Source organism: Hirundo rustica, chromosome 3 (genome assembly GCF_015227805.2).
Source record: "Hirundo rustica isolate bHirRus1 chromosome 3, bHirRus1.pri.v3, whole genome shotgun sequence".
Lineage (NCBI taxonomy): Eukaryota > Metazoa > Chordata > Aves > Passeriformes > Hirundinidae > Hirundo > Hirundo rustica.
Genome location: NC_053452.1, coordinates 41467540 through 41480859, shown reverse-complemented (window position 1 = coordinate 41480859; position 13320 = coordinate 41467540). Strand labels below are relative to the sequence as shown.

The 13320-nt window shown below is 38.0% G+C and overlaps 1 protein-coding gene across 6 annotated transcripts in view; it reads right to left on the bottom strand.

The window, feature by feature from the left end:
- Positions 1 to 13320, bottom strand: part of KIF25 (kinesin family member 25) — a 41772-nt gene that overhangs the window by 16568 nt on the left and 11884 nt on the right. For all 6 annotated transcript variants that reach the window (XM_040059126.2, XM_040059130.2, XM_040059127.2 and 3 more), the window contains 4 exons: positions 12135 to 12223; positions 10570 to 10612; positions 6725 to 6792; positions 1679 to 1753 (listed from right to left, as the gene is read on the bottom strand). In XM_040059126.2, the coding sequence (XP_039915060.1) occupies positions 1679 to 1753; positions 6725 to 6792; positions 10570 to 10612; positions 12135 to 12223 (275 nt within the window). The remainder of the gene's footprint in view (positions 1 to 1678; positions 1754 to 6724; positions 6793 to 10569; positions 10613 to 12134; positions 12224 to 13320) is intronic.

Here is a 13320-nt window from a genome sequence, read left to right as displayed (position 1 = left end):
GTTGGCCCTGTATGGCTCAGGGTAAACTTTAAAGCCTGCTAAACTTTGTCTGGTTTACATATGGAACAATCTTTTCTTTCTCTATATTTGTACTGAAAAATGAAACAATCCATTAGGAAAGAAAAACATAGGAAAAAATAAGGAAAAGGAGTGAACACTCCCTTCTACTCAAGCTAGAAGTTGTTACAGACCACTTTAGAACCCAGACTAAAACAATCAGGAGCAGCAAAGAGGTCCAAGGTTCAGACTAAGTATGTCTGTTTCCCATTTACAGTGGGAGAGCTGCTGTGCTCATATGCACAGACTCGCCTTTCCTGAGAATCTGCTTCTGTTTAAACAGCACTTCTGGAAGAACAAGACAGGTCTTTTGTTTTCAATAACTGAACATTTCCTAACCGACTACAAAAATCTTAGCTTTTAGGAGAGGATTGTCCCCATGTAAAAATTAGTAGGTGGGAAGTACAGCAGATAAAGGTACAGATCAGATATGCCTGAAGACACTTAAGGGACATGTTGAACCAAGGCAAAATTACAATCATTGCAAAAGGAAAAGTGGAGAGAGAAAGCAGTAGTTTTAAGACTTCTTTAAACTCCTGCAACCTAGTGGTCCTAGGTTGGTCAGCTAAAGAAACTGTGGTTACTCATCACTGGTAAATAACAATAGTGCAATCTATGACTTCCCTCAACTAGGGAGCCCTTGGGGGGCCCTCTGTGGCATATAGAATCCCCAATATTCACAGTATCTTTAGATACTTCTTCTAGGATGCTTTTAAGAAAAGGAACCTTGGAAACTTCATTGTGCAGGCTGCTGAAAACAAGATTTGCCACTGTTCAACTATGCCACTGTGAATGGAAAAGGACTGTCTTTTCCTCTACAGGGAGCAAAATCCATGACAGCCCTACCATATAATTAAGTGGTACTGGGACAGGGATAAAAAAGGAGAAGAAAGGAAGTTATGCATAAAACTCAGTTCAAGCCTCAAGGAATATAACAATATGCACATCAAAGCTCCTTTGCAAGTGTAGCTTAAGTTGTCTCAGTACTTAAGAAAAATCACACTTTATGAGCTTCAGTAGCTAGAAGTAATTTCATGTATTTGTTAGTGCTTGTTACTGATCAGTTTTGTATTCAAACCAGAATTCTGTTTTACCCCAGTGCCTGAAGGAGCAGTAGAATGACTGAGAATGTTCAGTTGTGGTTCAACCAGGAATCAGTCATAGCACCTTCTATGGCCTGTGCTGGACACAAAACCAGAACAGAGAGTGTCCCTGGCAGGCCTTTCACATTGAACACAACATTCACAGTGAACACACTGATGGAAAAGATGGATCATACAATGTCTGCAACTGGAAAAGTTATAAAACATAACCTAAAGAGCACAAAGAAAAAAGACATCTCCCATTAGAAGCATCAGTTTGACAGAAGCAGATCAGAAGGAAAAAAAAACAGGTTTTTTTCATTTTTAAAAATTTGTCTGCTCTGCTAAATTTTGAAAACTGTGTTTTCGCTGTTTATATAGGGAAACTATTCACTTGGTGCTGAGTATAAAAGAAAACAGGAAAATGGAACTGCAAAGCCATAAAACTTGACTAGATCACCATTATTAATTATTTTTTTATTGATGGTTTTCAGTAGATTATTTTGCTTTAGCTTTCTTACTGCAACCTCTTAACTTACCCATCAAGGAGAGATGTAAGCAAAGGGGCCACATCTGCAAATACTGCATCTTGAGACTCCAAATCACTGTAAACTCTGAGGAACAAAGTGCAATGATTAACCAAATTAAAAATATAAATGCCGTCACAAGAACACAGACCATAGATACTGTAGGCCAGTGACGTAAAATCTGGGATCTGCTGACATGTCAGAGAACTGAAAATTGGAACTCCAAAGTTCTCACTCACATTTTGGGAGCAGCTGTTGTGTCTTTTGGGGAGAACAACACATAGGTGTACCCTTGTGGATTTCTGAGTTCATCCTACACCTCCTGCCTGCCCCTCTGGCACACAGAGTCTTCTTCTTTTGACTGTACTGGATTGGATTGCTGTAACTTTTCCCCACCTACCAGAATGTGAAATAGCCCTGCTGCCTGGGTTTCCTATGCATCACATTATGGAAGACAGTGGTCAGGTTGAACTGCCCCTTTAGATGTGGGTAAATTTGGGGGGAAAAAAAGAGGTATAGACTGCAAACTTGCTGAGGACTCGTCTCAGAAGACTCAGTGGCGTAGCAGAAATCACAATGCTCCTGAAGTTCATGTTTAAGGATGCATTATCTTTGTGGGCAATATCAGCCTAAGGTATTTCCATCCCCAGCCCTGATGAACTACCTACTTTGAAATCAACACTTCTCACTCAAGGGAAGACTTTCTTTTACATAATGATGTGGAGTGAAGACCTATTTTTAAACAGAATGGAAGACAATTGGGTTGCATGAGTTATTCCACCTCTTAGAAAAGAGCAACAACAGTTCAACACTTGGGCCAATACACTGATGTCTGAAACAACTCCATATGTTTTTTGAATGCAAGGAGGGAAAAAAAGTTATCTTCAAAGAAATCTTTCCTCCAACTCTTTCAGGTTTGTACAACATAAAATCTAGACCGGAAAATGGAAATCATCAGAGAGAAGAAATTCTAATCATAAAACGTGGATATCCTAACTCATTAATTTCCTCTGCAGCACACCAAAAATATATCCTCCTCAAGATTACAGCCTTCAGCACCCATTGTTTATACAAGATGAACAGAATCTAAAATATGAATGTCATTACCCACAGTTAAATATTTGAGGTATGAATGTTTATCTTGTGAAAAAGTTTCCCTTCTGGTGGTATCTTTCTGTGGTGTTGTTTTTTTCTAAGTGTTGGTGGGGTTTTTTTGGGGGGTGGGGCGTTTTGTCTAGCTCTGTTTTCCAATAGATAATGTATGTTCTTTATAGCTCACAGCAAAATGGTTAATTAGAAACAGGAATTTTGGTAGCAGCAAACATTACAAAGCATAGTCACTTCTCTGTGTATACAGTACACCAGTACACTTAACAGCATTCCGCAGATTGTACAGGATACTACCAGGTTAACCGAATAAAGACAAAGTGTGCTCCTCAGCATTTATGCAAGCCTCTTTGTATATCTGACCATAATCTGTCTGGTAGAGTCTATAGACTGCACAAATAAGAGTTTTTGTACTCATGCTCTCCATAAATAAGATTATACAGAGGGATCACTGACAAACAGATACAGAATTGGAGCCAATGCACTGAACTCAGCATTTTTCCTGACAACAGCCAGAAACAATATGGTGGCCAGAGACAATAATTCATCTGTGCCTCATCCTAATCCTTAAAAGCTGTATACTGGCCTCAAAACTGAAATATGAGTTGAATCTCTGTTTCAAAAAAAATATTATTAGAATTAGCATTCAGTTTCTTTCTTCATCTTGCTAAATTCTTGGCCCGGAGCAACATCCTGTGGCAACGTGTTCCACAGACTAATTGTAAGCTGCATGAAAATGTACTCTCTTAAATCAGGAAAGGAGCACTTGTCTGGCTTGATGGGTAAATACTGCTTGTATTGCCATTCCACTGATGTGCCATCATAGTGCGCTGAGAAACCAACAAATATGCAGGGATATGGCACAGTTCGGACTGGGAGGACACAGGCATTGAATACTCTGTCCCTACTTTGCATGCACATGAGCATATGCTTCAGCAAACTTTGCACATCCAACCTGCAAGGTCAATATAAAAGAGTAAAAAGACTTGCAAACACTTTTCTCTGCTTCATCTATCATCTGCAACTGATGAAATATTCATTAGCACCCAGTTCTCCATCTTAACCAGATAGGTCTCTAACTTAGTAAGTGTTAAAATATTTTTTCTTTGCACATCAAAACATCTCAGAGCTACTACATAAATAAAAAAAATAAAAATTAAAAAAAAAAAGAGAGAAAATACTAAGAAAAGCATTTTAATGATTAAAACATTCACAGTTGATGACTTTTGTTGCCTAAGAAAGCAAACACATTGCTACAGGCCACAACTCGGGCTAGAATCAATCAGTCTTAGCAGTTCATTTGCTCAGCAAAATAGAATCACAGAATCAATTAGCTTGGAAAAGACCTCCAAGGCCATCAAGTCCAACCTTTGACTGAACACCACGTTACCAACTAACGCATAGCAGTGGTGTCACATCCAGTCATTTCTTGAACACTTCCGGGGATGGTGACTCTACCACCTCCCTGGGCAGCCTGTTCCAGTGCTAAGGCACCCTTTCTGTGAAAAAAAATCTTCCTGAGGTCCAACCTGAACACAGGCTGGACACACCTGAGCCCTAGTGCAGCTTGAGGCCATTTCTTCCAAGTACAACCACAGCTGGGGTCAGTACAGCTATGCCAGGGTCAGGCTCTGGTAGCTGATCCGAGGAAAGGCATGTGAATCCATGTTACAGTAACTACTCAAATATTTATTCAACTTCCTAAAGGGGTTTTACTGCCACTACTTAGCTGCTGTGGTTCAAATGCTATCCACAGTGAAATAAAGTGGTTTAAAGTAGTCTTGAACTAGTTTATGCTACACTGTAACCACAGCCTTGGCTGAAGCCTGGACACCCACTTCATTAGCTATTAGAAACCATGAAAGATGCCGCAAATCCAAAGAATCTCTTTCTAAAACCCCATGTATTTTTACCAGAATGATAGATTTGTCCCTGTGTACTGATTAATGTGAATTTCACATTGAAAATTCTGAGCTTCCTTTTTATTTTGCTAACTGATTTGCCAATAAAATTATAAAAGCATAACATGTTGAAAGCTGGAATTTTCTTCCTGAGCTGAAATCAAATATTTTGACATTTATTAGTTCCATAAAACATTGCTAAAAAAATAAACATTTTAGAGTTCATAAGAAACATATGCTTTTCTGTTTATAAAAAAATAGCTGTACTGGGACACTAAAAAAACATTCCTGGCGAATTGCATTCTTTGGGGGATTTACATTTTTTTAACCCTTTTCCTGATTACCAGGATCTACACCACATTTCCAGAATCACAGCACCTCTGGAGTCCTTTGTCAATACCATGAACTGTGCTCCTCTACAGAGTTGAATTCCAGCATTGTGCTTACTTCAACTGGTACAGCTGGGTTAGGTACAGCTGAAGAGTGAAAGGAATTACTTTGAGTAACTTAGCAACATGTGAGGGGGGCATGTACCCTAAGAGATCTCATATGCCTTGAATCAAAGAGGTCCTATAACCTGTGGGATCAGTAAAGTTTCCTCAAGATCGGCATTATCTCAGGATTTTTCAGGCGCTTGGCGGCCTCCACAACAGCAGTCCCCATTCTCCTGTGAGTAGAAAACTGCAGCATTATAGAATAACACCTTGAGGAAAGGGTCAATGACTAACAATATTTAGCAGAGCTACAGGAATTCTGGGTGAACAGGCTCAGACATTAAGTTTAAACCAGGACAGATATTTCATGCTGGGTACATCTGACTTTAAATCAAGTTTTGCCTTCAAGCAAAGAAGCATGAAATTGTTCTCCTGTATTCTGTTCCCAAGGGATTTTGCATCATGGTTCAGGGTAGACAGCCTCCTGAGTCACTGCAATATATAGATGCAAAGTTTGTATTAGAAAGAGGTATTGAGGTAAAATTTTGTATTTCCTCATTTACAGAGTTCTCATTGTATTACTTAACTCTTCATTCCCATTTTCAGAGGTCCAGGTCAGCACCATTTTGAGAGAACAGAAGGCACCTTTCAGCCTGACTTGCAGCAGTTTTCTGTCTCACTTATAGACTGGCAGTGACTCTGATGTCCCATTAAAGCCCTTATCACAAATGGTGCATTCAAAATCCGATTAATCTCTGTGGATTTTTGGGTTTCTAATACAGAAAGTAGTCCTATTGTAGCCTTTCCCTTGGAGATCACTGATTCCCATGCCACTGCTCTGCCTTGCTGCCTCAGATCAGGCTGTTTGAACATCAACTCATACAAGTGCTCAGTCCAGTTTCTGCCAAAGTCATGCTCTAAGTCTAATGCTGAAATCTTGCAATCCATCTCAATTCATAGAACCATTAAATTGTCTGGTTTTCAAGGAACCTTTAAAGGTCACTGAGTCCAATCCCCCTGCAATGAGCAGGGACATCAACTACATCAGGTTGCTCAAAGTCCCATAACACCTGGGCTCAGATATTTCCAGGAATCTGATATTCCAGCATTTCACCGCATTCATTGTGAAAATATTCTTCCTTATCTAGTCTCCATTGACCCTCTTTTAGTTTAAAACCATTACTCCTGTTCCTATTGCAACAGGCCCTACTAAAAAGTTTGGCCCCATTTTCTTATGAGCTCCCTTTAAGTACTCAAAGGCAAACACTTCCTTACCTTTAACCTTGCAACATGTTGTAAGGATCAGGACAGCTACACAGGTTATGAAAAAAGACAAGTAAGTCTCTATACAGGCTTCAAATTTAGCTGCATCAGTAGCCTTTACTGAGAGGGAAGACTGTTACCTATTCCCTGAAATGCATTATTTCGTCCTGGGAAGAACATAATTATCACATTAAAAACAAACAAACAAGAATTTTCCTTCTGCCTCCCCTGCTCAAAAAATCCAACCAAAAAGAGCATTGCCCTCTAGCTAGTGCCTACTAAAAAATATTAGTCTTCGCTACACAAATCTTCCAGCTATTCAGATTTCCAGATTGCTACACAGGACTACCCACCTCTCAAACTGAAAAGTCTTGTTTACTGAGGCATGACCAGGACGGCTACACTTGACAAGGACGGTTTCCTAAGAGAAAAATGCAGATTGTCTATAGTTAATATCACAGGCACATACACCACCCCAAATATGCATCAATCCAAATGTATCAGGTGACAGCTTTAAGGATGAGGAAGTCCAAGACCCTTCTCCAGCAGTCACCAATTCATGAAGCTTCAGAGAAAGTATAAGGCAGTGAACTTGCAAAACCATAAGAAAGGCCCTCAAAACCCATTCAGATTATTAAATAACAACCAATAAAACATGCAGTTAACTTCAAGAGAAAGATCCAAACCCTCACGTGAACTTTATATTGGACCTAGAAAGTCACAGGCAAGTATATGCAACCTCCCCAGCTGCTACTACAGGTGTAAACAAAAACAAAACCAAACAAAAAAAAAAAAAAAAAAAAAAAAAAAAAGAGAGTTCTTGTTTTTATTGTTGGGGAAATTTTCACAGTGCCTTTTCAGCTTGATTTCATAGATAGCTCTGTCTAGAACTAAGCAGAAGATGCACATTTCATTAAATAACATGCTAGTCCACAACTAAAAGAAAGAGCTGCACTACAACAATCTGTAGAATTCCATGAGTTTTTAGTGGAATCCACTTTTCAGATGAGTTATACAGTAACTTTGTAAGTCTGACAAATATGTAAGCAGCTCTTTAAACTCTTACCAGAGTACAATCACAGCAGTCTGATGTGGCTTAGCTAGCAAATTCTGTGCTCTTCTGCTCCTCATGGCAAATGTTGCTTAATTGCTGAGAAAAGCAAAGAAAAAATACGTGGGGGCTTACAACAACTTGGGTGGAAGCTCTCCAGCACACAAAATAATTCATCCAATTCAAGGAGATTTTCTATCTTACTAACCTGTGGTTACATTACTGCATTTGATGGGAGTGCTGAAATTCCTAATGTGCTGCAGACAAGTAGGTTTGAGTGCTGAACTATTGGCCTTCAAATAAGCACTGCCAGACTGAAGTTATAAAGAGCTGGGCAATTAACAATCACATAACAGTATGTCCAGCATGCAAAAGGCTAATAAAGATCACATTTCTTCCTTTGAGTTTATGAGTATTTCTACCTCTTTTGAGAAGAGAAATGTATAATTAACAAACTAATGATGACAAAACACTTACTCTAAAGAATGAGCTATGTTACCAAACCCCGTACTGGCAAATTTAGCTGAGTACAGATGCACTGCTACAAAATGGCCTGACATAAAAATTCTAATACGATCAGTAACCAACAGACCCCAGGGAAAGGAAAAAAAAGGAAAAATATATAGAATGATAGAATACATTTCTGATTTAGAGACCAAATTTACTTCCAGACCAGGTTTCTCTAAGGTGAGAAATAAGAGAAAAAAACCTCTATTTGCATAACATAGAAAGAAAATAATTGACTGTTAATAGGCAGAAGTTTCACACGAGCATTTGTAACAATCTCATCCAGGCAGGTTTTGAATATCTCTAAAGACAGAGATCCAAACCCTGGACAACCTGTGCCAGTGATTGACTACCCTCACAGCTTCTCAGGTTTAGGCTGAATTTCCCGTATTTCAGATTGGACTCATTCCCCCTTGGGCTGTCACCACCAGAAAGAGTCTGTACATTCAGTACCTCCTCATCTGCTCATTTTCTCAGGTAGTGACAATACCAGCACTGTTCAGTGTCCTAATCTCTGTGGAGTGGTTCAACCTGATGTGTGGTGTGTACCCACTCTCCACGGTTACTGCACAACAAGCTTCAGAAGAAGGGCTCAGACAGTTGTTGATGTTATGTTAAGGAGCTGAGCATACACAGGACAGCAAAAGAAAACTTCAAAAATATTCAAGTAACTCAAGAACTGAAATGCAATACTTCTCTGTACATCTAGTAAAGTCTTAAGCCTTTATTAGACTTAAAATCAGAACAATGTTTCTCTAGACAAGATGAACAGTATGTTAGAAAAGACCGTGTGTCTTTAAGAATGATATGAATTTCTAAACAAACAAAAAACCCACACTCAGAGACTAAATGGAAGTCATGTAGCCTCCAAGGATCTGGTTCTCGAATGTGGCTCTGCTTTCTAACACAATCATGGCAAATAGCTGCCTGGTTATGTTACATACAAAGTATTTTCAGGAAAAAAATCTGGAGAGACAGTCATGATCTAAAAAGCAAAACTAATAAACTCAGCATCTCTACCCCATACAGTCTTCCTTCACCTTGATCTAAAATTTCCTTTAAATCATTGTCTGGGAAATGGTTAATTTGTTTCCAGAAATGCAATCTTTGACTGTCTTGCAATAACAAGTCAAGCCCCATGCTTAAATCTGAAAATCGCACATTTATCCTAGCCACAAGCATAGCAGCTTCAGTTGTTAACAGCAAAGTAAACAGGCAATAAACATTGTTTTCCTTTACTTCTGTAAGATTAGTCTAAATGGACTGCTGTTTGTAAGAAGATTCTCGCAATATTTTTTTTTTTTTTCTTAAAGATAAATTCACATTAAGAAATTAACATAAAGACTTGAGGTTTTTGATGAAAACTGGGAAGTATTTTAACTAAATAAATGTCAAGGCAAACCAATAAAACACTTGAAGTCTATGTCGTGTTTTCCAAAACCAGGAAGTTAGTATTTTACAAATTTAATTTCTCAATTAAGCCTGTGCTTGTATTTATATTCCTGAAAAAATTAAAAAGATTAGCATATTGAAGGTCACTCTTTCATACAAACTAAAACTTATAAATTGGCATAAGTAAGCAGACCCTACCTTGCCTGTAAACATACTGAAATACATCAGATATCTATATGAAATAATCCAAAACCTATATATTGCCTAATTTCATCCTTATGCAAAAAAAATTTAACAGGTCAGAAATGATTGCAGTATTTTATAGTACAATAAATGTGTCAGGATATCCAGAATACTATGTCTGCCATTACAGATCCTTGCTTTTTATCTCCTGACGTATTTACTCTTTCTTCATCTCTTTATGGGTTCCATTAGTTACCTAATTGCCCACATTTAGATATAGATATGGATATATATAATTATCCATAGTGTGCAAGTGAGAGCTGCCTAATGAAACTACAATTTGGGAGATTTAAATGCATAACATACTGCAGGTCACTTCAGCAATATTTTAAGCACTGCACTATAAAAGAGATTTTGGCTCATCACCATGTAACTAACAGCCAACTAAGCAGCCAACCAAGAACTATGGCAGCTATGAAAATTAAAACCCAAGTTAATACTTTGACCTTAGCTCACACTACTGTGCCTTTTTAAATTTTACATCTTGGTAATGGCCTCAATTAATGCTGGAATGTCATTGGATTTGCAGCCTCAATGACCATTCTTCCTCCAATGGATCTAAGCCAGGATACTTTAACATGCTTGACTGCAGCACCACACAGGCTGCTGTGGTTCTTGAGGTATCAGATTTCAGTCTGAATGCATTAGCTGTGTTGCAACAGTAAAATTTAAAAAAAGCCTGACAGAATTTTAGAAATAGCTACAGCACATACAAGTGGCTCAAAGGGACTGACAGCAGGAAGTCAGCAGCAGTTTGACTGTTGCAAACATTCAACCCCAGTTAAAGGATGGCTGCCCCAGCAGAAGGCTCCAAGCTATTACCACTACAAAGAGTCAGGATGAAAATAGCACAAACCACCTGCTATTGCACCCATGGGTAATCAAATCTGAGCACCACCTGACCTTGTTGTTTAGGGTTTTTGAAACTCATGATTCTAATGCCCCTCTTGTTTCTTCTTCTGCTATCTATGAATGTGCTGTTGAATTCTACCGTCAAATACTCACATCATCAGCTGCATATGCTGCTTTTTCGGAAAAGTTTCTTTGCCTGTAAGGGAAGAAAAAAGCATCAACAGGGGAAAAAGAGGTACCTTTCAAACCAAAAGTGTTCCACTTAGCTGAGAAAAAACAATGTTTAAAGTGTCTGTGACCTACACACTATCTGAAGAGTACCTTTCAGAATAGCCACTGTTATTGTACCCTATGTACATACTAACACTGCAGTTAATTTTGAATAAAGAATAAATTAAAGTGAAATCAAGCAAATTAATCTCCTTTGGGAAAGACATTTAGAACAAACTAAATTAAAAAGAATGCACATGCAAGCCATTCTGTTATTTTGAAATTGTTGCATGAGCTTGTAACAAGAGGCTTTCACTTTAGAAAATTAAAGTGAAAAACATCCTCCTTTCATGTATTTGTCCCTGATTGTGAATCCATGATTAGTCCAAACACTGATTGAGATTACTGAGGTGTATAAATCTATTTAGCTTTTGGAGAATCAGTCCATAGTTTTATAGATAAGTTTTATTTAAATAACTTTTTGCTGCATTAAGAAAAGTTACCCTTGACAATTGTTTGTTTGGCCCAGTCCATCCTGTTTTACACTGCAAGTCAGCACCTGATTGCACTATTTCATACTGCAACAAAAAAAGTGAGTGGGTTCCTTCTCAGGTATACAAAGTACAGGTTAATGCAAGTTTCAGCTTCAGGCTTCTTGAAATATTTTCTCTGTTATTTTTGACATTGTCTTACTTAAAAAAATCTCTTTTTTTTTTTTTTTTGGTAAGATTTGCCAAAAAATAATAAACTTTAAAACACTGAATGTACTCTTTTAGAATTACTAGGCAGTAAAAGAAAGCCCCAAATCAGCTATTTACTGATAAAGCAAATGATAATATTACTGGTTTCTAGCCACCCACCTAGTTCTCCCCTTCCTTCTTTCTTTCTTTGTATACACTTCAATCCCTACTTTCTTTCATGTTAGTCCTCTATTGAGAATTCAGCCTGTTAAGCAGATACTTGCATCTAATCCCTCTTTTCCTTTTGGATCTTGGAATGTTTTGACACATCAGTTACAGCAAAAGTTTTATAAATTCAGAATGCAGAGCCAAATCAGACTGAAATAGAATTACCAATGTTTGTGGTGACAGCCAATGTGTTCCATAGCATTACAAAACAATTGCAACGCTGAGTGTGTTTCTCTACCCACGACTTTTGGCAGCTTTCACACTACTGCATCCCAGAATTTGTATAGGATAGTGCATACACTCTAAACTGATTGCAGCTGTGTTACTTCTGCCAAGCCAAGGATAATCCTGGCTTGGCAGAACAACTATGGCTTTCTAATGAGATGGACATACTTTTAGTCTGGGGGATGAGATTGGCTAGAGCCAGTTTAGCAGGAGAAAGAAAGCAGCAGTTCATTTTTATGATACCATCATCGTCTCCCCACACACATAAAACCAGAAAAATCAAGGACACAGTTGTTATCATATAAACATAACTATTATTTCCTCTGTATTTGAATTATGAGTCAGATAAGATCTAACACAACCAAAACAGATTACCTGTCTTGTGATACTGAATGTCCAGTAGCATCATCAAAAGGTAGCAATGGTCGAATCCTGCAGTGGACTCTGATATTTCCTCTCAGTTCCTGGGATAAGAATGTTAAACTGTATTTAACACAAGTAGCTGGAGAGGATAAATACACTGAAATTTGTCAAACAGACATGAACAGGCTTGAGAAAGCCAGTGTTTACCACACATAGCCCTAGACTCTGTGGGGAGAAAAAAAGAATCAACATAATTTGTCTTAATAAGGCAGGAGAAATTACTTGAAGAAGAATGAGCTCTTCATAGCACTGGAATTGTATAGCCCTCTCCAGCTCATATGGATTAAAAAAAACAAAACCAAACCTCTGAGCCATTTTTCCCTTCCCTTCCTTTTTCTCCTTCCTCCTTACCTGAGCTTTTTCAGATACCTCTATTAACTCAACAGACAACATTACACACTCCATTTCTCTTCCACCAGTCCCGAGGAAGATGCGGAATATAAAATATGTTGCATATTTCCCTCTCCACTGTGTTCCTACATGATTAAAAAGCCAGTAGGTGATTTTTCACTCTAGGCCATTTTAGACCTATTTAACTCTTCCATTCTGCTGGTGATCAGTTCTTCTCATTTTGTATGACTGAACATAGCTTTCCTGCGAGGACTATTGACCACTGGTATTAATGCCTCATTGTTCTGGGGAATATCCTTTCAGTAAACTGCAACACAAGGCAAGATTTAGAAGGTAAGTACTTTTAAACAAAGAGATTCATTGTCCCAGGTAGAAAAACTTTTAAAAAATTCATTTGAAGGAGACTTGTGTTTCTAAAAATCAGGTCCTGAATCAGGAAACCCAAAACTAATCATTTGTTGAGATGGGAGGAAGAGTAAATTTAAACTACAAATAGGAAGAAATTAATCCCAAATGAACCATCACTAATGGCTGAGTAGGACACAGCTAGAGATATCTGGAGAAATATAAGATGATTACTTTGCAATATCAAGTTAATAATTTTAAGATTTTTAAAATAATTTCAGAAGCTGTGAATTTAGAGAAGAGGATGAAGAAACTCAACTTTTGTCCATTATTCAAAATGGATGATACTCCTTAGGGCAATAGGTCACATGACTGCATTTGGAAGACCTTGAGTAAAAAGAAAGGAGTGGGGTTTATTATAAGACAAATGTGCCTCAGCAAA